The sequence below is a fragment of the Giraffa tippelskirchi genome, chromosome 12 (assembly GCF_054371585.1).
Source record: "Giraffa tippelskirchi isolate mGirTip1 chromosome 12, T2T-mGirTip1v1.2.pri, whole genome shotgun sequence".
In the NCBI taxonomy this organism is placed as follows: Eukaryota; Metazoa; Chordata; class Mammalia; order Artiodactyla; family Giraffidae; genus Giraffa; species Giraffa tippelskirchi.
This window is the reverse complement of record NC_137286.1, coordinates 116,455,228-116,481,648: the sequence shown is the minus strand read 5'-3', so window position 1 is coordinate 116,481,648 and position 26,421 is coordinate 116,455,228. Positions and strand designations below refer to the sequence as shown.

The 26,421-nt window shown below is 40.3% G+C and overlaps 1 protein-coding gene across 8 annotated transcripts in view; it reads left to right on the top strand.

Moving 5' to 3' along the window:
- The window catches only part of KLF12 (KLF transcription factor 12), a 617,863-nt gene that overhangs the window by 400,650 nt on the left and 190,792 nt on the right, over positions 1 to 26,421 (top strand). For 6 of the 8 annotated variants that reach the window (XM_081551692.1, XM_081551693.1, XM_081551688.1 and 3 more), the window contains one exon: positions 4,985 to 5,047. The exons of the other annotated variants lie outside the window; for them this stretch is intronic. In XM_081551692.1, the coding sequence (XP_081407818.1) occupies positions 4,985 to 5,047 (63 nt within the window). The remainder of the gene's footprint in view (positions 1 to 4,984; positions 5,048 to 26,421) is intronic. 8 annotated transcript variants of the gene reach the window in all.

The following is a 26,421-nucleotide window of genomic DNA, read 5'->3' as shown; positions in this document are numbered from 1 at the left end:
GGAGGGAATATGTGTGAGCTCACAAGAATTGAATGATAATCTGGAGGAAGACAGGTCATTCACACTTGTGTCCAAGTTCTGATTTTGCTTTTTTCCCCTGCAACTCTGGCAAGTTACTAACGCTTCTAAACCTTTTATTTTCTCGAAGGTGAAATGTGGATATTAATGATGAGGAGAAAGTAAGATAATGTGACTAAAGTAGTTACTTAGCATGGTCTGCACCTAGTAAGGGCTCAGTAAGTGAGAGTGACTTTGTATGCTATGATTACCGACTTAAAACTACAGAAGATTTGTCTTCTAATAGGACTTCCCAGTTAGTGGTAAAGAAACTGCCTGCCAGTGTAGGAGATGTGAGAGATATGGGTTTGATCCCTGAGTCAGAAAGATACCTTGGAGGAGGGCATGGCAACCCACTTCAGTATTCTTGCCTGGAGAATCCCATGGACAGAGGAGCCTAGTGGGTTATAGTCCATAAAGAACAGATAAAATGAGATGCCGAAGAGGAAGCCATACCTTAGAAACCACAGTATTTGGTTCGTTTTACTCTATAGGTGTTTATTTCTCTTTATTTCCTCACCTTGAGGGAAGTGATATAAGCGTAGTAATCAAGACTGTGGGCTTGTAGAGCACATTTATCTCAGTCCTGTGGAATTAACTGGATAGGCCAGTTCCATCTTCATATCCTTTCCAATCCAGTCTCAGCACTACTAGTGATAATAGCTAACATGTATGGACTGCTTCCTGGGTAGTTAGCACTGTTCTGAACACTTTAACATTATTAACTATTTAAATCTCACAGAGCTAGATGGTGGCTACTGTCATTGCCCCCACTGGTGCAGATGAGAAGACAGAAAGGCAGACAGGTTAAGTACCTTGCCCTAAGATAACACCTTTGATAAATGGTGGAGTTGGAATTCAATCCCAGGCACTTACATAGTTTGTTCTCTCTACCACTTCATTTCAATTCCACTGGGAGCCTTAAGATTGGACTTAAGTTGTCACAGCTTTTCTGCCTGGGGGATCAGGGTTTCACACCCCCCTGCCAGCCACCAGCCATTCAGGTAGGTTCAGCAAAATATTGAAAAACAGGAGCGATCACATTGTCTTGATTAACTGTAAATGTTAGTCATTACAATACAAGATTTGAGGGTCAGGTCTTTCAGTGCTTATACCCAAAGAAGGAAGACTGATTTGTGTAAGAAGGTATCTAAAAAGTTCTCACATGCTTAGCAAGAAAGCTAAATTAAGCCTTGTGTTGGGTAAAATTATAAACATGCTCTCTGCCTCAGATGAGTAAGTGTATATAAATAGAACAGTTGGTGTACATGGCCTTAATGTTATAGCTTCCTTTTTTGTGTAATTTAAATCACCAAATAGGAGCATTTCCATCTGACATAAACTGTCAGTCTTAGAAGAGCATGTTGTAGGATTGAATGCGTGTTATACAACAACCAACCTTGCCCTTTCCTGCAGCCTGGTGATTTTTTTTTCTTTCCCTATCCAGTGGTTAGTATTAAGGCCTGAAACCCTCACTTAGAGAACAAAGTGGCTTAGCAGTAATGGAGCCTGTGTGAGGCTAAGAGAAGAGTAATGAACATGCCCTGCAAGCTTCCTGCCTTGATGCAGGTGCAGGAATCAGGAGGTCATGAATAATGCATGACATGCAGATTAGATGGTGGTTTCTCCTACTGGGATTTTGACTTTGCTACCTGCGTGGCTGCTATATGTGGAAAGAAGGTAGGCGATGGTAAGAAGTGTCACCATTTAAAGACAGAGCACACAGAAACACAGCATATTTCTTTGAAGAAATGAAATTTGGCAAGTAGCTGAAATGCAAATTTCTGGTCTACTTTCCTCAGATAAAGTAAGCTCCGAGTTATCAATTTACTCACTTTGGGAAACGGAAAAAACCTTTCTTATTTTACCATTTTAATGTAAAAAGCTTTATAATTATTTGATCACACAAAATCAGGAATTATTTGAAGAGGTTAAACCATTATAAAAATTATCTACTTACAGTGTTTGATCTATGGGTCAATAGAGTTTTACTAAAAGATACAATTACCTAGAGAATATTGTACTGTAAGTGGCATGTGTGTGTATGCTCAGTCACTCAGTCATATCTGACTCTTTGCAACCCCGTGGACTGTAACCCACCAGGCTTCTCTGTCCATGGGATTCTCCAGGCAGGAATACTGGAGCAGGTTGTCATTTCCTACTACAAGGACTCTTCCCAACCCAGGGATCAAACCCCAGTCCTCTGTGTCTCCTATATTGGCGGGCGGATTCTTTACCACTGCCTCACCTGGGAAGCCCAGCTATAGGTTAAACACACCCATTTTTTTTCCCACTGATACATGCAATGAGAAGCATTAATGAGAGAATATTTCTATATTATCAAACTTCACCTAGTGGAATTATCATGACTAGAAGTAAAGTTAAGGAGGAATCAATATGCAGTAAACATTTAAAGGATGCAGAGTGAATTAAAGAACGTGTGTATATTTGGGCTATTACTTGTTAAAACTGTATTCTGGCAGTAGGATTCTGACACCCCAGGGGGAATGTAGGCAAGGCTCTAGAGGATTTCCTTCATTTTCCCCTAGGTCAGGGGGCTTCAACTGGACAGACATTTTTTGGCTCACAGTTCTTCCATTTTCATGATTGTATTTCAAGCAGACAGACTGAAAGAAAAAAGCAGAGCAGGGGAAAAAAGAGCCTTGTTACCTTGTGTGTAACTCTTGTGCATTTTTATTGCATGTTTGTTCACTCTGTCCCCAATTTGGGGTACTGGAATATGAGCTGGCTTTCATTTCTAGCTGAGTCTGTCATTTCCGCTAGGCCCCAGGTTGGCTGAATGCCAAGACCAACAGGTGATCCTTGTAGCTGCAAAACAGCAGGAAGTGGGCTGTACTTGAATGAGACAGTTCACCAGAGGGGCTGTCTGGCCGCTCTCCATCTTTCTGCATAATTAACATCCCCTCCCCCACATGTAGCAGGAAATCTGTGCTGAGCAGCTCAGCTGCAGCAGCCATTGAGAAGGGCTGTGAGGAAAAGAATGTTAATAAGGGATGTTGGAAGAAATAAGCCTTCTGAGTGCAAAGTGCAGTCTGGCTCTGGATTTACAGGAAGACTGGATTTGGCCCTTCAGAGGGGCTGGAACTGTTTTGTCTGCTTTGAAATGATTCTCACTCACTGAGCAACTGTGGAGAATGGGGATTCTAATGAACTTTGGGGCTCTTGATTCTAACTGGACTTGAAGACCTATTTAAAATCCCGGTTTACTTTCTTGTCTTGTGAATAAGAGTAATGACTGAGATCTAAGGGTAAAGATAGCACAAGCCTGAGCACTGCCTAGATCTCACAAGTAACTGGTCAAGAGAGAAGAAAACAGGAAGTTGGCCACAGGGACGTGAAGTAGATCAAATTGTGCTGCCAGTAAGTGACCCACAAAGAGGTGGAGGTTCATGGAGGTTCGGTAGCTAACTCCTGCTTGGAAGACATCAGCAGTTCCTAGAAATTTCAAGCATTTCCAGTGGATGACTCCAATCCAAGGAGCTTGTACAACAATATGGTCTTTACTGTCTTTCCCCCCTTGTTTAGCTAAAGGTTTGAATTGACATGGTCTCCTTCAACGCCTGGCTGGAGAGCATCACATATAGAACACCTTTCACCTAAAAATAACTACTCACCCATCCTTCCTCCCACAGATTCTGTGCTGGGACATTTGGATGAAGTTACTATAAGGGGCCAGCACCCCACTCCAGTATTCTTGCCTGGAACATTCCATGGACAGAGGAGGGATGTTGGAAGAAATAAACCTTCTGAGTGCAAAGTCCAGTCTGGCAGGCTACAGTCCATTGGGTTGCAAAGAGTCAGATCTGACTTGAAGTGACTTAGCACAGCACAGTAGTATAAGGAATGGGGTTAATTTTTACCTCTGCCCTCTCAAGTTTAGTGTCTGAAGGTATGCAGATTAAACTGACAATAGGTAGATTAGCTAAAGGAAAAAACAAGCTTATTTACACATAAAACGTGCACTCATGCTTGCAGGAATACTCAGTGATGAGTAATTCAAAGGGGTGATTAGAATTTGGGGCTTAGATACCACTGTAACAAAGGCAAAAAAATTGTGGAGGATTGCTTTGTCAGAAGACAAGGGAGTCTGGGCGTCTAGGGGGCTACATTTTAAGGAGGTAGCAAGGAAGTGTATGGGGGGAAACTAATGGTAAATAAGGGTTGTTTATGCCAGCTCATCTCAATACCATTTCTGGTGATGAGTTGTATGTTGTACTCCTTTTCCTGATATGGGGATTGTTGGATGGAAGGCCTTTACAAATTAAAATTTCCTTTACAAAAGGCAAATATATGCCCTGCCTTTAGGCATATAGAGGAAAGGTAGAGAGCTCTTCCTGTGTATGTGTTTGTGGCAGCCTTCAAATCAAAATAATCATTACGCCAAAGTAACATATTTGGGAAGAGTGTATGCTGATCTCCTTTGCTATGTTACTTTAGGGCTTTAAATGTAGAAGCTGACTGAGGGAATGTGTACTTAGACTGTCTCTTTGTGTCCTTCTTGTGGGAACAGGTAGCAGAAAGGGCTTGTTGAGGGTCAGCATTAGACCTTATGTTATTCTTATGCACTCCTAAACCTGGCAGGGATTAGGTTGGCAACAGTAACTTTTTGTTGGACTGAATGAATGAATCAACTTATTAAAACTGGTCCAGCTTTGGGGGATCTTCACAGGGAACATTGTGACAAATGCTTGTTATGTTAAAAGCGGTGCAAAAGGAAAGAGAGACTGCAGGTCTATAGGCATAGGAATTGAACTGCATTCATTTACTAAGAGGTGCTTAAATTGTGGGCCAGTTTACATTAAGCTAATCTGAAAGAGATCATTTATAAGCCAGATCACTTTTTGTTCACTTGTAATCAGTAAAATGCTTTTTTAATGACTGGATTATTCTCATCTACCTACTACAGGGTACATCCGTCCCCAGTATCAAGGGTCCGGGGAAATCGAATGAATAGTCAGAAGTTTGCTTGGTGAGTATACAGTCAAAGTGATGAGAATTTATAAGTTCTCTGGGAATTTTTAATAGGACTGTGTCAATTATTCCTGGTTCTCTGTAGAGAATACATTTCTACTGCCTGAACTACATTATCTCCCTTTCCTTTGGAAAATTCTAAACAAACATGAATAGAGTTCCTTTCCAGCCAAAAGTCTTCCTTCACCAAAAACTGAGTGCAACATTTTTTTCCAAATAGATATGGCATATTTCCCAGGTTTATCAACTGTTACATTTTCAAAGAATGTGTCCCATTTTTTGAAGACACTATGTTTTTTAGTAAGATTTAGACAACTCAGATTTTTCTCAGGTACCAACTTCTGTTTCTCATGAAAATTTTCATAATGAGTTAATCTATTACATTCATTTTGATGATTACTATTTAGATGCCCTTTTTCTGGCCTTAGCCTTAAATATCCAGGCATCTGTTTTTTATTTGGGGAATATGAAGATCTTTCACTTGAACAAAAATAGAGATGAAACTTACCAGAAATAACCTGAAAAGTTATTTTAACCACAGACTATTGATTACTGATTTTTTTTTTTTTGGCCATGTGAGCCCTTGTCCTCTCTGGTGAAAGCACAGAGTCTTAACCACTGGACTGCCAAAGAAGTCCTGACTACTGATTCTTTAAAGAGGAAATTTAAACTGTTTCACAAATATTTCATATAAAACAAACAAAACTCAATGTAGTTTTATTAATAAAATCCATATTTGTTTACATTACTTCATTCTCCAAAATTAACCTTTCCACACATAGTATATCTTCAAAAAAAGAAAGGAAGAAATGAAGGAAGGAAGGGAGGGAGGGAAAAGAAAAGAAAAAGAATTGAATCGTGTACTGTCTTACTACAAAGGTGAATGGAAATTCACAGGTCTCCATTTTTTTACTTGATTGAATTGTGGTTAGAATGGGATTTTGATTAAAAACCATGGCTTTTTTTTAAGTATGGGAAGATGATTACCAAAGATTGAGCTTCCAAATTAATTTTACTCCTAAATGAGGATTATTTTTAGGCACAAAATAATGATTCTTTGAATTTGAATAGTGCCTAATCAGCTCGCCTCCCTTCCCCCATTAAATCTAATTAACCCTCACAATAGCTTGATCTTGTTGTTAAATATTATGCTTTGGTTTTTCACAGAGAGGGAAATGGAATACAGAGGAAGCAGCCATTTGCTTACACACTGTCTAAAAGCTGGGGCATCCCTCACAATCACTGTTTTTCACAATCACTAAAGCGCATTGTTCCCTGTCAAACCTGGAAAGCTGAGAGGATAATAACGCTGATGGCCATTGCATAAAAGGAAAGGGATAACCAGATCCTTTTTTGACTGCATGGAATTGCTGTTACTTTTTAGTCCAAAGCACATCATACTAAAGAAACTTCACTACAGATAGAGAATATGAGATGCTCAAGTGAGTGACATAAGCTAATGGGTAGAGTGCCATGTTGCCAGGGGTGAGGCCCAGTTTCTGCAACTTATGTTTCAGTGGCTAAATGTGGATCACTGAGTCCATAACACATTTTCTTTTCTTTGCTTTTCCTTCCTGGAGTATTAGAGTAACAATAAGTTGTTCCTACATAATTCATAGCACATTATTCGGTTAGTAAGTTCAAACCAGTTTTATCTCCAGAGAAGTAATCCATGAAAAACAAAAAGGATCTTTAATACTAGCCTTGAGAAAATTCAACTTGTATTTATTCAGCAACATTTATTTATACTCCCAAGCACTAGATTAGGAAGATAAATAAAACATGGTTTCTGTCTTTATAGTGCTTACTGTCTTGAGGATGTGTGTGCGTGAGTGTGTGTGAGTGTGATGTCACATATATATAACATACAATATTACATAATACAAATAACATAATAAAATGTGGATAATGCAATAAGAGATACGTTCATAGTACAACATCCAGAGGAGAATAATTATCAACTTTATTTAAGACTAGTTTGGGAATGGACAGTATGGAAGGGGAAAAAATATAAAGGCGGAAAAGGATTGTCAGAAAACTGATTCCCAAGAAGGTTTTTGAGTAAAGGCTCAAAATTAATAGAAAAAACAGTCCTGACAAAGTGCTTTATTTATTGATTGAAACACAGATACAAAGACCTGCAGACATTTCTAACTTATTTGGTTGTGAGTTGTTACAAATCCTGCTGCGTATACTACCTTGAATTTTTCTTACGTAAATATTATGAAACTGTTATATGGAAATAAATCATATAGGAAAGCTAGGAAGAAGCCCAGTGAATCATCCAACATCTATATCTGCTTAAGTGATGAACTGTTGCTATTTCTTTGTGAAACATTCTCTCTGAAGATCTAGAAGTTTTAAATACTCATGCTAGCCATGGATATGAAAGCAATCGTTGCTCTTTCCAAAATAGAAGTTTGGGGACAATTTATAGAATTAGATACCAAATTCAGCACTAACTTGGTTCTGGCTTGAGTTATATCCACAAGCACTATATATAAGTGGTGTTGCGTGAAGCCAGCAAGTGCTCCAATTAGTTAAAAAAATATTGTTCATCATATAGACAATTAAATCTCAGTAAAAGATGAAAAAACTTGAACCTGTAAGTTATGCCTAGGAAATGCATGACAATTGGTAGATTGTAAATGTCAGTGGCTGTGGTTGAGGTCTCAAACCAATACTTATTATTGAGTAAAGATGGCTTATCATTATAAGTAGTGCTTTTCTTCGCATAATGTTAATGTGAGAGGCAGTGTCCATCCCCTGGCCTCATTCCTGTGGCAGGAATTCCTCAGGAGCTGAAGAAATGTGTGGAAAAAAATGTCTGTTCAAGACAAACAAACCTGCTGGATGGAAAGAAAATATGGTTAAAAAATGTACGTAACCAGGAAGGAGCTGAAAGCACCAGGATGTAAGGGGTCCGGTGACAGATGTCTGTTATAAGTATCTGCTAACTTTCAGGGATTAAGGAATGGCAGTAAGAACTTCTTGCAAGATATATTAGCACCCTAATAAAAAACATGAGATCATTGGAAAACTCATTTAATATTCAATTAATCAGTGGGAGCAATCCAGACCAGACATAAACTCTGCCCATCGGAATGACTCTCCCCTCTCTGCCATTCCACTGTAGTAATATTTGTTGATTTGAGGATTGATGAAGTGTTTGAGGTTCAGCATGTGAATTTCATTCGCTGTGTCATGTGTCACAGCTCTTGTTTCATGCCTTCCTTTGTCCAACAACTGTGTGACCCTTTCTAAGAGCATTTGCTATTTTTTTTTTTTTTTGCGTATGGTAATGACAGGGAAAAAATATTTTGCTCCTTGTGGGGCAAATGGGAGGAAATGGGGTAAATCTTCTTAGAAGGTTGAATCTACAGGTAGACTTTTCTTCTTCGCAGGTCTTTTTGCTTGAAACTATCATATTCTGATACCAAACCCACAAAGAGTGGCTGTTTCCAAGTTGTCTTTCAGCCCTTTTATCCCCAGAGCTATTCTAGAATCTGAAATGTACAAACGTGTTTGGTGTGGATGTATAGGTTGGACCAGGACAGGGCAGGGCTGGTGGGGAATATCTCTGAAATGAACACTGAAGTTGATTTAAGGCTCCAAATTTGCCAGTCTCAGTGGGAGGATTCCAAAATCCTCATTTTTAGCTTTTTCATTTTTTCTTCTGTTTATATACTTTTCCTTCCATCCGGCCCCAGTCCAAAAGTTTTCAAAGACTTGGGTGTATATGGTTGTTTGATGATGGCGTAGTCATGGTTATGCTGTGTACCCAAAACATCCGTGTGGGGCTGTTTTGTGCAGAGGTATGTGTCACATAATAGAGACTGTAGACTATTTATATTCTGATGGAGAAATTAGGCATTGTTAATAGGAATTGCCATTAGTAAAATAGGATTAATTTTCTCTAACCGTCCAGATGCTGTCACCACCAGTCTCAATTAGGATTCCTTTCTTACCAACATGCCTGAGATGTTATGTAGCTGTCTGCAAAAGAAGCTCTAGTTTTAATAGCATATCCATGCCAATTATGACACATTCTGGGTGTGGATCACATTTCACATTTGGAAGTGAAAAAGTTCTGTGTCACCAATTGAGGGAAGGGCAGGAAGAGCCTTTTCACACTTTGATGTTTTATGGTTGGATATGCTGTGCTACAATGAACTTAAATGTTTATATGCATATAGTTGCAAATGTTAGACATGACTTCATTAAATCTTTTTGAACAGTGTAACTAATATGGATTTTGGTCATAAAAATAAGAACATTGCTTCTCCTTTAAACTTTTTGCCTTAATAGAGGAAGGCACTCAAGTTGTTGCTACTGGAAACCTTTAGGAAAGCTGAGCTAGAACTAGCTCTTTAAAGGGGGTGTGGGGGACAGGACATTTCTGAATGCAGTAGTTATCAGTTGTGGGGCTGAAAAGGAGCTGTCGTTTTTGCTGTTGTTTTAGGCACTCAGTCATGTGCCTTTGGGACCCCATGGACTTAGCTCTCCAGGCTCCTCTGTCCATTGGATTTCCCAGGAAAGAATATTGGAGTGGGTTGCCATTTCCTTCTCCAGGGGATCTTCTTAACCCAGGGATCGAACCCACATCTCCTACATTGGCAGACAGATTCTTTACCTTGGAACCACCAGGGAAGCCCTTTGAAAAGGAACTGTAAACATCATCAAGTTCAATTCAACTTCTCACTTTTTCAAACACAGAGATGGAGATCCAAAGATGGAAGTTTGTTTCTTGTCAGATGCGGGCATAAGTCCAGTTCTCTACACTCCTGTCCAGCCATCTTTCTGCTACATGGCAGTTAGTTACCTGTGGGCAGAGCAAGAGAAATGCTCAAGATTAAATCAGATGGTTGTTTAATTCATTACAAGCTAAGCAGAAGGTTTTTGTCTGGTAAATTCCCATGAGATTGATGTGATGGGGGAGAGAAAGAAGAAAGGCCTGATAAAGACATTGCTTTCCCTTCCAATCTGTGGCAGTTGATCCCTGCCAAAATGTTTACTCATCATCTTGCAGATCCTTGCATGCTCATTATTTATAGATAATATTGACTATGTTACTTTAATTACCAGAGCATTTCACTGCTTCTTGATTTACAGGGCAAAAATTATGATACTGTGTCTGAACTTTAATATGTGAAGATTTCAGTTCCCAGAATGCCTGTCTGGTCTTCATTTTTTTTTTTTTTTAAATCCATACGTGTTGGCAAATAAGTAACAGCAGGTTGCCTTTAGATTTAGTTTGGAAGCATGTTCTCTCCAGTGTTTGATAACAGATTCAGAAAACGGGCGGCAGTTTATATAACCATAAAGCAGTTTGCAAGTTCTCTGTATACTGAATTACAATGCAAAGAAGCTTCCACAGTGATGCTACATTGAAAATCCCTTCAAATTCCTATCTTTTCTTATGTTATAATCCAGTGTCAGCTAGTAAATTCTTCCATGACTTCCACCAACTCCTCAAATTTAGCTTGGTGACAATTATGTATACTTTAAACTTGCATGCTGTGTTTGAGATTTCCCTTAACAAACATTGGTCTAATTTTAATTCTCTGTTACCCAGAGAACAGTCATGATAAAAAATGTTTCACATTCCTGTTAATATCGGCAGATTTTTGTATCTAGTATTCCTTCAACCACAATAAAGATGATTTGGGAAAAAAATTAAAGTAGGTTATTTTCTACAGTTGTTTTCTAATTATGGGAGAATTAAGGCTATAAGATTCTGTTGAGCTAAAAGGTCACCACTTTTGAGATATTTCTCTATTAAAAGTCCATTCATAATTTGTTTTTACCAACCAGCTGCTCAGAACCATATTAGTCTTTTACTTGGCCTGTCAGTACACTCTCTGTTATTCCTGGCATCTTAGCACTGGAGCTATGTGTGGTACTATTGTGTCTTAAAACATCTCTACTGTATTCACTAGTTTTATTTTATCTTATATATATTTTTTAAATTTATTTGTCTGCACCGGGCCTTAGTTGCGGCCTGTAGGATCTAGTTTCCCAACCAGGGATCACACCCACACTGTCTGCGTTGGGAAGGCAGAGTCTTAGCCACTGGATCACCACGGAAGTCCTTGTATTAGCTCATTTTAATATGGTCCCATATTCATTCAATATTCAAAAGGACTTGTTTAGAAAAATCTAAAAATACACAGAGACTTAACAGCGTACTTCTATATAATGCATGGGTCAAAGAAGAAATTTCAAGAGAAATTTAAAAATACTTTTAACTACAGTTGACCCTTGAACAAGTGGGGTTATTGGCGCTGACCAACCACATGTAGTTGAAAGTCTATGTATAACTTTATAGTTGGGCCTGCATTTCCATGGTTCCCTACATATGGTTTCAGTCATCCTCAGGTTGTGTAGTACTATAGTACATACTTATCGAAAAAAATCCCCATATAAGTTGACCCACACATTTCAAACCCATGTTGTTTGTTTAAAGGTCAGCTGTAAATGAAAGTGAAAACACAGGTTATCAAATTTTGTAGGAAGCATCTAAAGTAGTGCTTAGGAGGAAATCTATTGCATTGAATGCATATTTTATAAAAGAGAGAGGATCTGGAATCAGTTACCTTAAGCTTTTACCTTAGGACACCAGAAAGAGGAGAGCAAATTAAGTCCATAGTAAGCAGAAGAAAAGAAGCAAGAAAATGACTTGTTTGTATTCTGGGACTTGTAGCATAGTTTTCATATAGTTGTTGTTTCTTAGCTTAAAGGTATAATCAGGAATCATGATTGAATCTGGGAAAGCTACTAAAACTACAGTTTTTAGTCGTGCAGTGGGCATTATTCTCTATCACAGTCCCCTTCCTGTTAAACTTTTCGGTTGTAGACCTTTAAAATAATGGTTGTGTTGTAATGAAACAGGCAGGATAAGGGGGTTGGGGAGTCCTTAATGAATAAGGCTTCCCTGGTGGCTCAAGTGGTAAAGAATCTGCCTGCAATGCAGGATACCCAAGTTGGATCCCTGGATCAGGAAGATCCCCTGGAAAAGGAAATGGCAACCCACTCCAGTATTCTTGCCTGGGGAAATCCCATGGACAGAGGAGTCTGGCGGGCTACAGTTCCTGCGGTTGCAAAGAGTCAAACACGACTTAGCGACTAAACAATAAATGAATAATGCAGGTAATAAAACTGTCCCAATATGAAAAAAAGATATATCTTTGATAGTAGAATTACACGTTCTCTGATAATTAATGTAAGACATTAAAACGATGAAAGTGTTATGTTTGTTAGTTGCTCAGTCACGTCCTACTCCTTGCAGTCCCATGGACTGTAGCCCTCCAGGCTCCTCTGTCCATGGAATTCTCCAGGCAAGAATACTGGAGTGGGTTGCCATTTCCTTCTCCAAGGGATCTTCCCAACTCTGGGATTGAACTCAGATCTCCTGCATTGCAGTCAGATTCCTTACCATCTGAGCCATCAGGGAAGCCCAAAATGATGAAAGGTCTTAGGTTGTATCTGTCTAGAGGAGCCACAGTCTTTCTTAGTCTTCCACAGTATTTTTCAGTGGATACATTTGGGCTAAAGGATTAGCTAGTCAAAGCTGCCTTTTAAATATATATTTGAAAGAATAATGACTTAATGTTAGGACCCAATCAGAAATCCTAATGTGTTCTTGAATATGCTGGAATATTGCTCAGATCATAAATCTTAAGGGGGTTCCCTTGTGGGAATGCTTGGGGTACCAAGTGGGTTTGTTTTGATTTTCATCTGTCAGTCATATTTGCAGTATCATCTTTCTAGCCATGGAGATTTCTCTGTAGACACATGGACAGTGAACTAGCCATTTAAAAATCAAATAAGATATCATCTTACTATAATTTTTCTCAGTTGACCACTAGATTTTCATAAAGTTTCTTAATACTTTCCTTCAAATTGACTATTTATTACATTTCTTAGTAGAGTACTAGATTACCTAAGGAAGGACCAGTATCCTCATAAGGAATATATTTCTTTTCGTCAGTTTTAAGATAGCAATAGATAGTGTGTTGGAGAAGGCGATGGCACCTCGCTCCAGTACTCTTGCCTGGAAAATCCCATGGACGGAGGAGCCTGGTAGGCAGTAGTCCGTGGGGTCACGAAGAGTCGGACACGACTGAGCGACTTCACTTTCACTTTTCACTTTGATGCATTGGAGAAGGAAATGGCAACCCACTCCAGTGTTCTTGCCTGGAGAATCCCAGGGATGGGGGAGCCTGGTGGGCTGCCATCTCTGGGGTGGCACAGAGTCGGACATGACTGAAGCAACTTAGCAGCAGCAGCAGCAGCAGATAGTGTGTGACCTATTCGCCCACCAATTAAAACCAACCAATATCACATGTAGGCTTCCCAGGTGGCACTAGTGGTAAAGAATCCACCTGCCAACGCAGGAGAAGCAAGTTCCATCCCTGGGTGGGGAAGATCCCCTGGAGAAGGAAATGGCAACCAACTCCAGTATTCTTGCCTGGGAAATCCCATGGACAGAAGAGCTGGGCAGGGTACAGTCCTGGGGTCACAAAGAGTTGAACATGACTGAGCATCTGAACACAACAACAGCATCACACAGGTTTTAGTCACAGCTGCTTCACATAAGCCCTCAGTTAGTAGCTGAAGAGCTGAGGACCCTGCTGGAATCCGTGGTCTGTAGCCATTACCTCCGTTTCAATTTTCATTCAGTTCAGTCTCCTGTAGCAGGTGAGGTTCTTTGGTTGGAAGTAATGGAAACCGACTGAGTCTGTCTAACGTTCTTGAAAGGTAATTTTGTTGAAGGACATGAGGAGGGTTATGGAGTCAAAGGAAAAAGTGAGGAGTTGGTCCTTGGGAAACCCAGGGAGCAGAGCAGGACCTGGAAGCAGGTTGAGTAAGAAGGTGCAATCGTGGAATGAGACAACCCCAGCTCCTGGGTCACAGTTGAGGACGTCTGAGTCCGATCAACCCAGCCCAACCTGATGCAGGTGCACAGCCTTTGACCGAGGTGAGGGCAGGGTACCTAGGTTATCAATCCCATTAAAACCACACACAATGAGGGATTTCCCAAAGGAAGAGGAGGTGCGGGTACCAAACAGTGATGGGGAAGATGCTACCTCTTAAACCGGCACCATCCACTTGGCATGTTACCAGTGAACTAGAAGCTACCACTAAAGGCAGTTGATGAAAAGTGAAAGTCACTCAGTTGTGTCCGATTCTTTGCGACCCCATGGGCTATACAGTTCATGGAATTCTCCAGGCCAGAAAACTTCAACATTATTCCTTGGAGTCAGTCTTTCCCTATGTTTTGGATGATGAAGGCACTCCTACGATTCGTAAGTAAAATTTAGTAATAAAAATAAATAGGTTCTCCTTGGCCTTGCTTTTAAACGTTCAAAGCGTAAGAAGAGTTTTTAGCCAAAATGTTAATCAAATTCATTCTGAAAACTCACTAGTTTTATCCTAATCTCCTCAAACCATCCATTTTCCTAGAAATCCTACTTTGAATGGTATATTTCAAAAATTTTAAAACTAAACACACTAGTTATTGTGAAAAGATAGAGGAGCTTCCTAGGAAATGAATAAAGCTTGAAGTCTGCAGGCTTAGGTTCTAGTATAAATTTGTCACTTACATTAAACCAGACTTTCTGCTTCCTTCACCTCAGTGTTTCTATTGAATGAATGAATGATTTCTGGCCTAGACTATTCAATTTGGTCTTGGGAAGAGTGCGACGAGATAATACTCGTCATAGAATCACCTTGAAAGTGCTTTGTAAACCCTGGGTATTAACCCACAGTCAAAGGCCAGCTGTACATAAAAGGAATCTTTTTCTACTGCCTGCATGATTTTTTTTTGACATACCTAGCAGTTATTATAACCCCAAATGAAGAGATAAGTTATTGGGTTGGCCAGAAAGACTATAACATCTTATGGAAAAAACTCAAACATTTTTGCCAACCCAGTACTTCGGCTCTTTTGGGTCCTTCTTAACTTTAATGATTTACAACCCTGAGCAGTTAAGTGTGCTTAGGTAGGACTGTGGTTTGATACATTAGATAAATACATACTCCAGGAAGGGCAGGTGTTACATCCAAGCAGAAATGATAGCTTTTCTGGTTACAGATGTAGCCAACTTACTTCTCTTTCTACCAAGGCCAAATTAACAGAAGGGTAACACCCTTGGGCTTTCTAGGTGGCTCAGTGGTAAAGAATCTGCCTGCCAATGCAGGAGACGTGGGTTTGAGCCCTGGATCAGGAAGACCCCTGGAGAAGAAAATGGCAACCCACTCTAGTATTCTTGCCTGGGAAATTCCATGGACAGAGGAGGCTGGTGGGCTACAGGCCATGGGGTTGCAAAAAGGATCAGACACGACTTAGCAACTAACAACCACCACCACCTCAACACTATGTATGTTATCAACTCTGTGAGTAGTAAATATTCCCTTCCAGCCTCATGCATGGACATGTTGGGTTAGATCTTTTAGAAACCAAATGATTTAAATTACCCATAGGAGTAAATTAATGTTCTTATAAAACAGAAATCTCTCCTTTTAGAAACCAAATGATTTAAATTACCCATAGGAGTAAATTAATGTTCTTATAAAACAGAAATCTCTCCAGTTCTATCTGTTTTCCCACTCCTCTACTCTTTGCCTTTTTCCTTAGAGGACTGTAAAGAAAAAGAAACATTGCTTTCCTTAGAGCATATAGTTGATAGTTCTGGAGAAAGAAAGAAAATAACTTTCTATGATTTTTCACTTTAGACCTGAATTATTTCATACTCTTTGAAGAACCCTGTCGCTTAACGGAAGGAATAGACTGGTTTCTTACAGTGCAAGTGGCTTACAGTAATCTTTCCCCAAACTTTACAGGCTGTGAAGTGTTTATTTGAGAAAGAGAAGGGAGGGTGGAATTACAGTGACTAAGAAACAAAAGGCCAAAGGCGAGGGTGTTGAGAACCGAAGGAAGTTGCTGCCATCTAGAGGTAGAAGTTGGTAAATGGTGGGTGTACTGGGCTCCTGGGGTGATCCTGAGAGGAGACATGGAGGTAGAATCATCATAAAACAGAAAATGCTTCTAGTTGACTCACTCTCTGCCTCTAAGAGGGACTATTTCTCTCCTCTTCTCTGTTGGTAGTGTGCCAGGATGTCCTATGAGATTTTTCTGACTCTGGTAGGCTTTTGTGAACAATAGTCTTGTAATTGATCATGAAAATGTCTGTTAAGTCTTTGAAAGTCATTGGAAAGTCCCCTGTATCTGTAATGGCCACGTGGTCTCAATTATATGGAGGATTCCTTATTAGCTTGGCTAATAGAGGATATCTTTTTCATAATCCATGCCACGTATTTCAAATATGACCCCAGGAGCTCCTCAAAGGTTGCATGCTCAGTGAATTGTGCGGCTGACAGTCTCCTGAGTCTCAAGAAGACGCAGGTAGGAGGGAGACCTTTTTGATGGGAGCAGAGAATCCCGGGAATACCATTGAGAGTGAGGGGTCCTGAGACTCCCTTGGGTTACACCAAACCTAAAACCAGTACAACCCAGCCTCAAGAATCATCTGCCATGTAGCCTGTTTTTGCTTTTGTTATCAGGAACTAGCTGTCCATAGCACTGACATGTTTTTGTCTCGTTGGGACATTTTTAACAGAAAATCCTCCCTTCTAAGGAAGTCTAGACAGCCATGACTGTTGCCATTTTTGCTGCTACTTTTGCCTGGTGATGCTCTTTCTGGGATGGCCATATTGCACAACCCCAGGGGGCACTCTTCACATAATAGCCTGTGTACAGGGTGCCTCGCAGAGCACTAGAGCAGATCTCACTGGCATGGAAAGGGGAGAAAATATGAAGAGAATATTTGTGTGAATTTACGCGTTGGCCCCTCTCTCTTCTGCTGAATGGGAGACTTGACTGAATGCTGTAGATAATTATAACGCTGGTTTTCACGGAAAGGGGGTTGGGGGAGGCTTAAAAAAAAATACCAGAAGATATCACCAAGACCTTTTAGAAAGTGGGGCTGACAGTCAGAGTGTTCCTATGTTCCTCTTGTTTTTTAAATCCTACTGCTGCCCTAGGATGCTTTTGCTGAAGCTCCTTTCTGTCTCCCTGTTTTGTGGACCTGGCTTGCCATTTCGTTTCTTTCAGGCTTCCCTGGTGGCTCAGTTGGTAATGAATCCACCTGTGATTCAGGAGACCGTCTGCAATACAGGGGATGCATGTTCGATCCTTGGGTCAGGAAGATCCCCTGGAGAAGGAGATGGCAACCCACTCCAGTATTCTTGCCTGGGAAATCCCATGGACAGAGGAGCCTGGTGGGCTACAGTCAGACATGACTGAGCAACTAAACCACCATCTTAAGTATTTACCTTCTATGTCACTTGTGCACCTGGTCACTTCTGACATTCCAGAAGTTTTGTGGGGGTTTTGTTGTTTTTTACTCAATAGCATCATCACTTTTCTAGAATACTTATTTTCATTCATTTGTTCCCTCATTTGGTGAAACTTTGGCACGTGCAGTGATCTGGCCACTTTCCTGCACTCTGGGGACACTGTATTTAATAAGACAAAAGGGCCTCTGCTCTCCTGGAGTAGAGGAGCACAGATAACTAGCAAGTGTCTGGAGGTGAGAAGTGTTCAGAGGAAAGTGTAGCCAGGGGTATGTTGGGGATGCCTGGAAGGCCACCCAAGGGGTTTGGTCAGAAAAAAAACACCTCTTGAAAGAAGGAGACACACAAGCTGGGAGATGCATGAAAAGGAGCCAACTATGAGTATATGGGAGAAATTGTCCAGGTGCTCGAAACAGTTCACACCAAGGCCCTGGGATGAAGACACATTTGGAAAATTCAGGGAACATAAAAAAGTGCATGAGGGGTGATTGAAACAAGATAAAGGTAGAGAGAGGTTAAGTCTATAGATATGCACATTGTGAGTGAGTGAGTGAGTGAAAGTCGCTCAGTGGTGTCTGACTCTTTGCGACCCCATGGACTATACAGTCCATGGAATTCTCTAGGCCAGAATACTGGAGTGTGTAGCCTTGCCCTTCTCCAGGGAATCTTTCCAACCCAGGGATCGAACTCAGGTCTCCTGCATTGCAGGCAGCATCATCAATATATAATTGATACTTAAATGATACTTAACAAGGGGTGGGTGTGTCTATATCTGATGATGAGAGAGAAGTTTTTGAGACCAAGAAAATCTGAAGATAAGTTTTTCAGACTGTCCACTGGCGGCTCTAACGTACAATGGTGGAGCCACGGATACCCACAGGCAAATCAGACAAACTATTCATATCATGGTGCACTTCACACAGCCAGCACGTATCCTCAGGGTGCATGGAAACTGCAGTGTAAATTTCGGTCACCTTCTTTGCCCCTCCTGCACATGCTGTCAGCGTGCACCACCATAAAATGTTGCTACCTGCCCAGAGCTGCTTGGTGAGACACCCAACCTCAACTAAATAAATAGATCTTAACACACAAAGGCATCATTTCCCCAAAACACCAAGCACCCTGACATCTTTCTTCTCGTGAAAAGGCACTGGAAAAGAATCCATTTGTTCAGATCCTCCAAGCCCACTTTCCTTCCTGTTCACGATCACACAAGCCAGAAACCTCACAATAACGTCAACTCTGTGAACCAATATCCGTTTGTTCACCCAGTCTAGTGTTCTTCCTCATAAGTATTTCTTGGTGATGTTAGCTCTTCTTTATCCCATCTCTTGCTTAAAGATTTAATGTAAGCTCCAAGGGTCTCTTTGGGTTCTGATTCTTTCTACTCACCCTGCAGATCCATTCTCCACTTTGCCTGCAGTGATGTTTGTCAAATGCAAATGGAATTTCTCCTCTCTGTCTTGCCATTCAAAGCTCTTAATGCAGTTCATGAGATCCTTTGCTAGACGACTGTTTTCCTGCTTTTCCACTTTGCTTTCCCTAAATGTTTCCCATCCTCCATGGATCCTGCATTCCAGCTACACAGAATTAATGTTTTCCATAACACGTTGATCACCTCGGGAACTAATTCTGAAGGGCTCAGATTAAGAATTCTCTTCTGTGGGAAGTCTTTGCTCCAATACCCCCATCCCATCCGCCCCTTCTTCCTCCCTAATCTGATGCCACTATGAACTGCATTACCATCCTCATCTCGATTTATTGTCCTCATTGGTTTGCGTGTGTGTGATGATCTTCCCACCTTTCCATCTGCAGATGGCAAACCATTGTCATTTCCTGGCTTCCCACATAGTGCATGGGACAGCAGACCCAGGGAGTATTCATCAATGAAATGAATAATCTCAACATCCTTATCTTACCTTGTAGGAAAACTGAGATACCGAGAGTTTAAAGGATGTTGTCCCAAGTTTGCACAGTAAATTTGGATCAGAACTTCATCTCCTAACTTTGATGGTTTCTCCTCTACTTTTTCATGGCTGTTTTCCAGCCTTATTCAGTATTTCCCACAAAGTAAAAAAGTGCAGATTCAGAGTGCAACAAGAATTTTTCATGTTAGAAAAATCTTTAGATATGAGTTTTATCATCTCTACCCTTTCTGTGCTTATAATTATTATACTCAACAAAATGTTTGAAGGATAATCGTAAAGTACTGACCTAAGTTTCAGAGATTGGGGACCTCTTCTGTCATTCTCTTAATTATCTGATCTGAGACAAGATTGAGTAGCCTGCACTTGCCTGTGTATTTCACAGAGATTATATGAAAATAAATGGAAGAGATTTTATAGAAAAGGACTTTATGCTCTGGAAGGCAAGATACTGCAAAATGCCTCAGTGGTATTTTTGGTCACTGTACCCTTCTAAATGTAACCTCCCTTATTGTTGCTTTATTTGATAGCTTTTCATTTCTGTTTTTGTTTCTTCAACCATGTAGTTGTATAAAGGATTAAGATTCCAGTTCTTACCTCCATCTGACTTTTCCATTTATGCCCTTCCCTCTGATCCACTTGATTCTGAATTTAATTATCAGGCTTACATTAACACCCTGTCTCTTTGCTTTCTTCCTGCCTAGCAGTTCTTCATGGCTGAGTGAAAAGAGCTTGATTAATAAAAGCTTGCCCTTTTATATTTCCTTGTAATTAGTCCAATGAAAAAGGGTCACCTCCTGGATAGGCTTTGTGTGGGTGATTTTTTTTTTTTTTTTTTATTCTTTGTCCTTTGGGTGTGCTAATTCCATGGCTTTTTTGTTTCTGGTATATATTGATGGATTTGGAAATCAAATTTCTGGTTGGTTATTGCCACACCTTCAAAGACAGACATCCACAAACATCACAACTCTGGAAATAGGATTTGGAATGAGATTTTAAATGCTGGCTCTGTGGTTTCATAGGATTAAGGCATGGGACGTTGTCAGAGGAACAGAGAATAGATATCTTTTTCTTTTTAATTGATTAGCTAACTCAACAGGTCCTGAATTTTACGTGGCCCTGTGTAAAATATCAAATCCATGTTGGTATGAAGAGTTAAATCATTTATCTCCCAAGGACTGAGAAGCAAGACCTCCCCAGGATCATAGCAGCTGTGGGCCCATGGTTGCAGAGCATACACCAAAAAGGGCCTCCTGATGATAATAAGGAAGGACTGTTTACTTTGTGGGAAATACCCATCAAAGCAAATCCAGAGCTGTAATTGGCCACATAGGGAGATGTGGCCTCGGAAGTACTGGATGTAGATTTCTGTTCTCCAGTAATTTTTTTAAGGCCTTTAAAACTGACCTTGGGTGAATAAGTATAAAATCAGAAGAACAAGCAACTCAGTGAAGAAAGCACAGGCTGTGAGATCAGGGGATGCTAGTTCAAATTCTGTCCTCTGCATTTATTGGCTGTTTGGCCTTAAGTGAGTCAGCACATCCTCACTGCTCTTTTCCTTGGAGTAAAAGTCCAACAAAAATCTCTCTTTCCTCGAGCTCAGCAGATTAAAATTTAAATGTGTAGATTCAGGTTAAAGATCCAGCTGGAGCAGGATCATGTATGTTCGTTATTATTTTTATCAAATCGCCAGCTCCTGATTATCTGCTCCTTCAAAGGCAATCATCTGAATATCGTTTGTGTCTGACTCTGCCTTCTCTGTGGGCTATGCACTACCTCCTGACGAAGGGAACCTGATACGGAGTTAAAAGTGGGCTCTGAAATCAATAGTTTGTTCCTGGGCATGCCTGGTTATATTGCTGGTAAATAATTCATCCTCTGGTGGTAGACGGTAGGTCTCCAAAGTGATTGTCCACAAACTCCTCATTTTTAACGCTTCTCTCCAAAGGGAAACAGTGAAGTCTGGTTTTCTCAGAAAATGGACAGCATACTTGGTTAGAATGGCCTTTCAATGATATTTTACCTGCTTATGCTTTTTATGGTTTTATGCAGTTTCATACATATCATTCTATTTATTCTTTATAATGATTCTGGGAGATGTCATAAAAGATACCATTATCTTAATCTTTAAAATGAAGAGAGGCAGAAGGGAGTGGGAATTAAAGCATCATCCTACTTATTTTCATATTGCAGTTACCACATATTAACTCTGCAACCTTAGGTAAATATTTTACTATCTGTGTGCCTCAGTTTCCAAATTTGTAAAATGGAACTTCCTATCAATCCTTGTGCTGTGGTTTTTGTGAGGTTTAAATGTACTAATACCTAGAAAACTCTCAGGACAGGATTTAGCAGGCTCAATAAATGTTGACTATTAGTATTTTAAGGGAGAGCAAAGCTAACTTATATAAAATGTTAGTCACTCAGTCATATCCGACTCTTTTCAACCCCATGGACTATAGACCGCCAGGCTCCTCTGTCCATGGGATTCTCCAGGCAAGAATACTGGAGTGGGTTGCCACTTCCTCCTACAGGGAATCTTCCCTACCCAGGTATTGAACCCAGGTCTCCTGCATTGCAGGAGGATCTTTACCATTTGAGCCACCAGGGAAGCCCAGTTTATGTAAGGCCATAGCTAATATATGGCTGACATTAATTCTTTATGTCTAGAAAGCATTTTGACCTTTCTACAGATAACAAAATGGAGACCTAGGTTAACTGAATTTCCCAATAAGGTGTATTCAGCTGACCTTGATATTTCCACTACATTCCTCCTGTTAACTTCTCTCTCTTTAGAAGTGAAAGAAAGAGAGAAAAAAAGTCGCTTAGTCTTGTCCTACTCTTTGCGACCCCATGGACTGTAGCCTACCAGGCTTCTCCGTCCATGGGATTTTCCAGGCAAGAGTAATGGAGTGGGTTGCCATTTCCTTCTCCAGGGCATCTTGCCAACCCAGGGATCGAACCCAGGTCTCCCACATTGTAGGCAGACACTTTACCGTCTGAGCCACCTACCTTTAAATGTTCACGTTTCCTAAAGTTCCATGTCATTGTGCATAATATTTCTTAAGGAAAACAGCCTTCTCTACAATTTCAGTCCCCATCCTTTCGCCATTGACAGCTCTTCTGAGTCCCCACCAAGCCTTTCTATCACAGCCCTTGAGTATGTGTGTGCATATGGGTGCATGTGTATGTATGTGCCTCTGTTTTAGACGCTAAGTCTCTGTATCTTACAGAAGGTCTGACCCATGAGTAGCAGGCACTCTGGAAATATTTGAAGAAGGAAGAAAAAGAGGGATGGGACATGGCTTTAAACTGAAGTGTTCTAATCCTTCTAGAATATTTTGCAAATATTTGGAAATATTTAACGAATTTTTCCAAGATTTGCTCAATTAAAGTAATCCGTTGATTGGAAGTCTGACATATCTTGAGCACCCACTCTGTGCTAGGCACTATGTGAATCCAGGGACTAAAGGTATCTACAGGGAATGTCTGTCTTTGAGGAAGAGCTTGAACTCGCAAGAATGAGTTAGCAAAGTTATGTTGCTGCTGTGTGTCGATGGTCTTTTATAAAAATCATGTCACTTCTTTGTCACAGGCAGGGCTTTCTATGCCTCACTACTTTAATATATTTAAATACTGCATCATGTGTTGGCCCTGGGCATTAGCAGTGTTCAAGGTAATGGAATTCATGCATAGAAAATTAGTTGCATTTTTTAAATTTCACTTAAAAATTTCGTTGAAAGTGTCTCCATTGCCTTTGCTCCTTCTAATGCTTCTCCTAGTGTGATTTACCATGTCTGTAAACTGAAAAATAATTGAACTAGTAACAGTTCCATCACTGTTCGCCCACATGCACATATACACACTCCTAATTGTGGTAACACAGTTATTTTTGTTTGTGGGTTTTATCTGTAGATATTTGTCAGCTTGATACTACTCCACTGTATTGACATTGGAATGTCATTAGAATGCTGATTTCTCTCTGGGTTTAGAGACCTCTTTTTGAAGACATCAGACATTCAGTAAGACTTTTGCCCGGTGGAGACAGTATGTGTTACCTGTGTAGTCAGACATTACTACCCTTGAAACGTAAAAATGGTACATCATTTATCTCATGACCACTGATATTCTTGCACTGTTATTGATTCAGTTGTGTAGTGGCATGCCCTTGACTTGCATGCTTTCAAACTGTTGAGTATCTTGAAAATAGCATTAAGAAAAAGCAGAATCATGGCTGTTATTGCCTGGTGTTGTCTGAAGCAGTATTTGCTTTTATAAGTTGGTGCTTCTCAGTAAATTGGAAGGTCTCTGATTCTAGAGATTGTAGATGCAATTGTTGACAAAGGAGCATTTCCTTTTCTTCTTGCACTTGGTAGTTTGACTTAATGTGTGAAATACAGTAGTTCTTGCATGTGATACTTCCACAAAATATGGAACTGCTCATTGTCACAAACTGGGCATACCATGACCTTTGTTAAATACACTGAGAATGATAATAATAATCACAGACTTCCCTGGGGCTTAGATGGTAAAGAATCTGCCTACAATGCAGGCGACCTGGATTCAGTCCTTGGGTTGGGAAGATCTGGAGTAGGAAATGGCAACCCACTCCAGTATCCTTGCCTGGAGAATCCCATGGACAGAGGAGCCTGGCAGGCTACGGTCCACGGGATCCCAAAGAGTCGGACACAACTGAGCAACTAACAGTTTCAATAATAATCACCATTAATAATAACTACAGTTAATATGTATCAATATGCATGATTAGGATTAGATTGGTTACAGTATATGTCCTTCAGGTCTCACTCCAGTTGGTCTAAATATCACACAATTTAGTCACTGGAAGAGAAAAGCCAGAGCCTGTTCCCTGGTTCCTGACACAACCCCCTTCACAGTGAGCTCCTTTACATGTTCAGGTAAGAGCAGTGCCCCCCTTTCCTATGTGAAACAGATCCTTTAAATGAACTTGCATTTGCAATATGCATTCTCCGATGTCCCCAAAGGCACAGAGCTTGTGTCCAACCTTTGGGACATGAACATGAGGTATCATTGACCTCATTTTGTCAGTGATGAAATTAAGGGCCCAAAATAGAGATTCAGTGATTCGTTCTCCATAACCAGCCACTGTGGAACAGAGCTGGCACTCTGAGATCTTCTCAGTCCAAATTTAGCAGTGGATCTCCTACCCGTGCTGCTGACTCCTAATGGGAGTCAGCTGGAATTCTTATTTGTGGAAGGAGAATTTCAAAGCACACACACCAGCTCTATTTTATTTTAGTACAAAGATTCCACAGATCTTGGCATTTGGTTTTGTTTGAGGTATGGAAAAATATTTGTCGAAAGGGAAAGAAGAGTTTCCAGATAAATATGAGAGGTCACTGAGGTTCTTGAAACTGCCTTTCAAAACCTTTTTAAAGGTATAGATTAGTTTTCCCTCTGGAATGCTTGAAATATTGTAAGCACTCTCAATGTACTCTCTAGTCATATGATTTTTCTCTTTTTTCTGGACACCACACTTTCTATAAACCACCATCATGATTTTTCTCATTTAACACAGTGGGACTTTAAGGTGATTATTCTGAAATTACTGGTGGTTCTGAAGCAGATTGTTACTAAAACGATTTTTAAGATGTTCTTCTTAAATCAACTTTTTCTGAATACAAATAAATACACATAAGCCTGTGCATATAACAGTATACATATTCACTGTTTGTACATATTTCTTGGTGGTTTTTTTTAGAAGCCACTTCAAAAGAAGTTTCCATGTAACTTCAGTGAAATGCGAAAACATTCCTTTTCGTACTCCCCCCTTAATTTATAAATGCATTCAACCTGTTAAATAATCATATAGTAAGTCTTCAGGCAAAGCTAAATCCTCTGGTGCTTTCTGGAACTTAAAGCAGAGGTCTATTTTAAGGAACCTGGCATTGATCACATAACAGATTTTTAAGACTATCTACATAAGAAGAGTCAGTCCTAAAGGAAGGCAGGTTACAACTCCTTCCACCAACATTCTCTGAGAGGAGGCAGTAGGAACAGCCCCCAGCACAAGGAGGACTTAAGTAATTCATAGATGAATATGCCATCCTCCAAATGTGCTGAGATTCTAAGCTCAGACTGTAGAAATGGAGTGTAGCCAGAGATGAATGGAGAAAGCTGGTCTCAGATAAGGCTGATGTCCTCAGCCCATCTTAAATGTAACAGGCTACTTCTGGCAACTTTTCTTCTAAGTGGAGAAACTAATAGAAAGATGGGGGATTTTCTTACGTAAGAGAAGGAAAGACCAGAAGAGGGTTAAGACTCAAGAGTAACTTTCTTTCTTTATGCTCAAGAAGAACATGACTATCCTGTGGTTCTCCTCAACTTAAGAGAGTGATGAGAAGAACTGAGAATCAATCACTCCCTGGGGCAGGGGGTACTGAGCCATTTCAGCCCCTCACAGGGAACGTTGACTACTGTTTGTTCTGGATAAACTGTTTTTTTAAAAGGAAAATCAGATTGGAATACTTAGCTCCCATTGAAAGTATACACTCTGCTGTTTCATATCTTCAGTGCTAAGAGGGTTGATGTTACATTCTACTATTTGACCTCTTTAAGATTGTTTAATCTGCCTAAACTTTATTTTACACATATGTAAAATGGGAATGATAATACTATCATCTTAGAGTATTTTAAGAATTAAATAAAGTGATTCATGTAAAAGACTTAGCAAAGCATCCAGCAAACCTCAATTTGCTCTATAAATATTAGCTATTATGATTTAAGCACCCAAAAGCCAAGCAAAAGGAAAATCCCTTTTTGTGATAACCTTGCAAGGAGATCCAATCAATCCATCCTAAAGGAGATCAATCCTGGGTGTTCGTTGGAAGGACTGATGTTGAAGCTGAAACTCCAATACTTTGGCCACCTCATGCAAAGAGTTGACTCATTGGAGGGGACCCTAATGCTGGGAAGGATTGGGGGCAGGAGGAGAAGGGGACGACGGAGGATGAGATGGTTGGATGGCATCACTGACTCGATGGACATGGGTTTGGGTGGACTCTGGGAGTTGGTGATGGACAGGGAGGCCTGGCGTGCTGTGATTCATGGG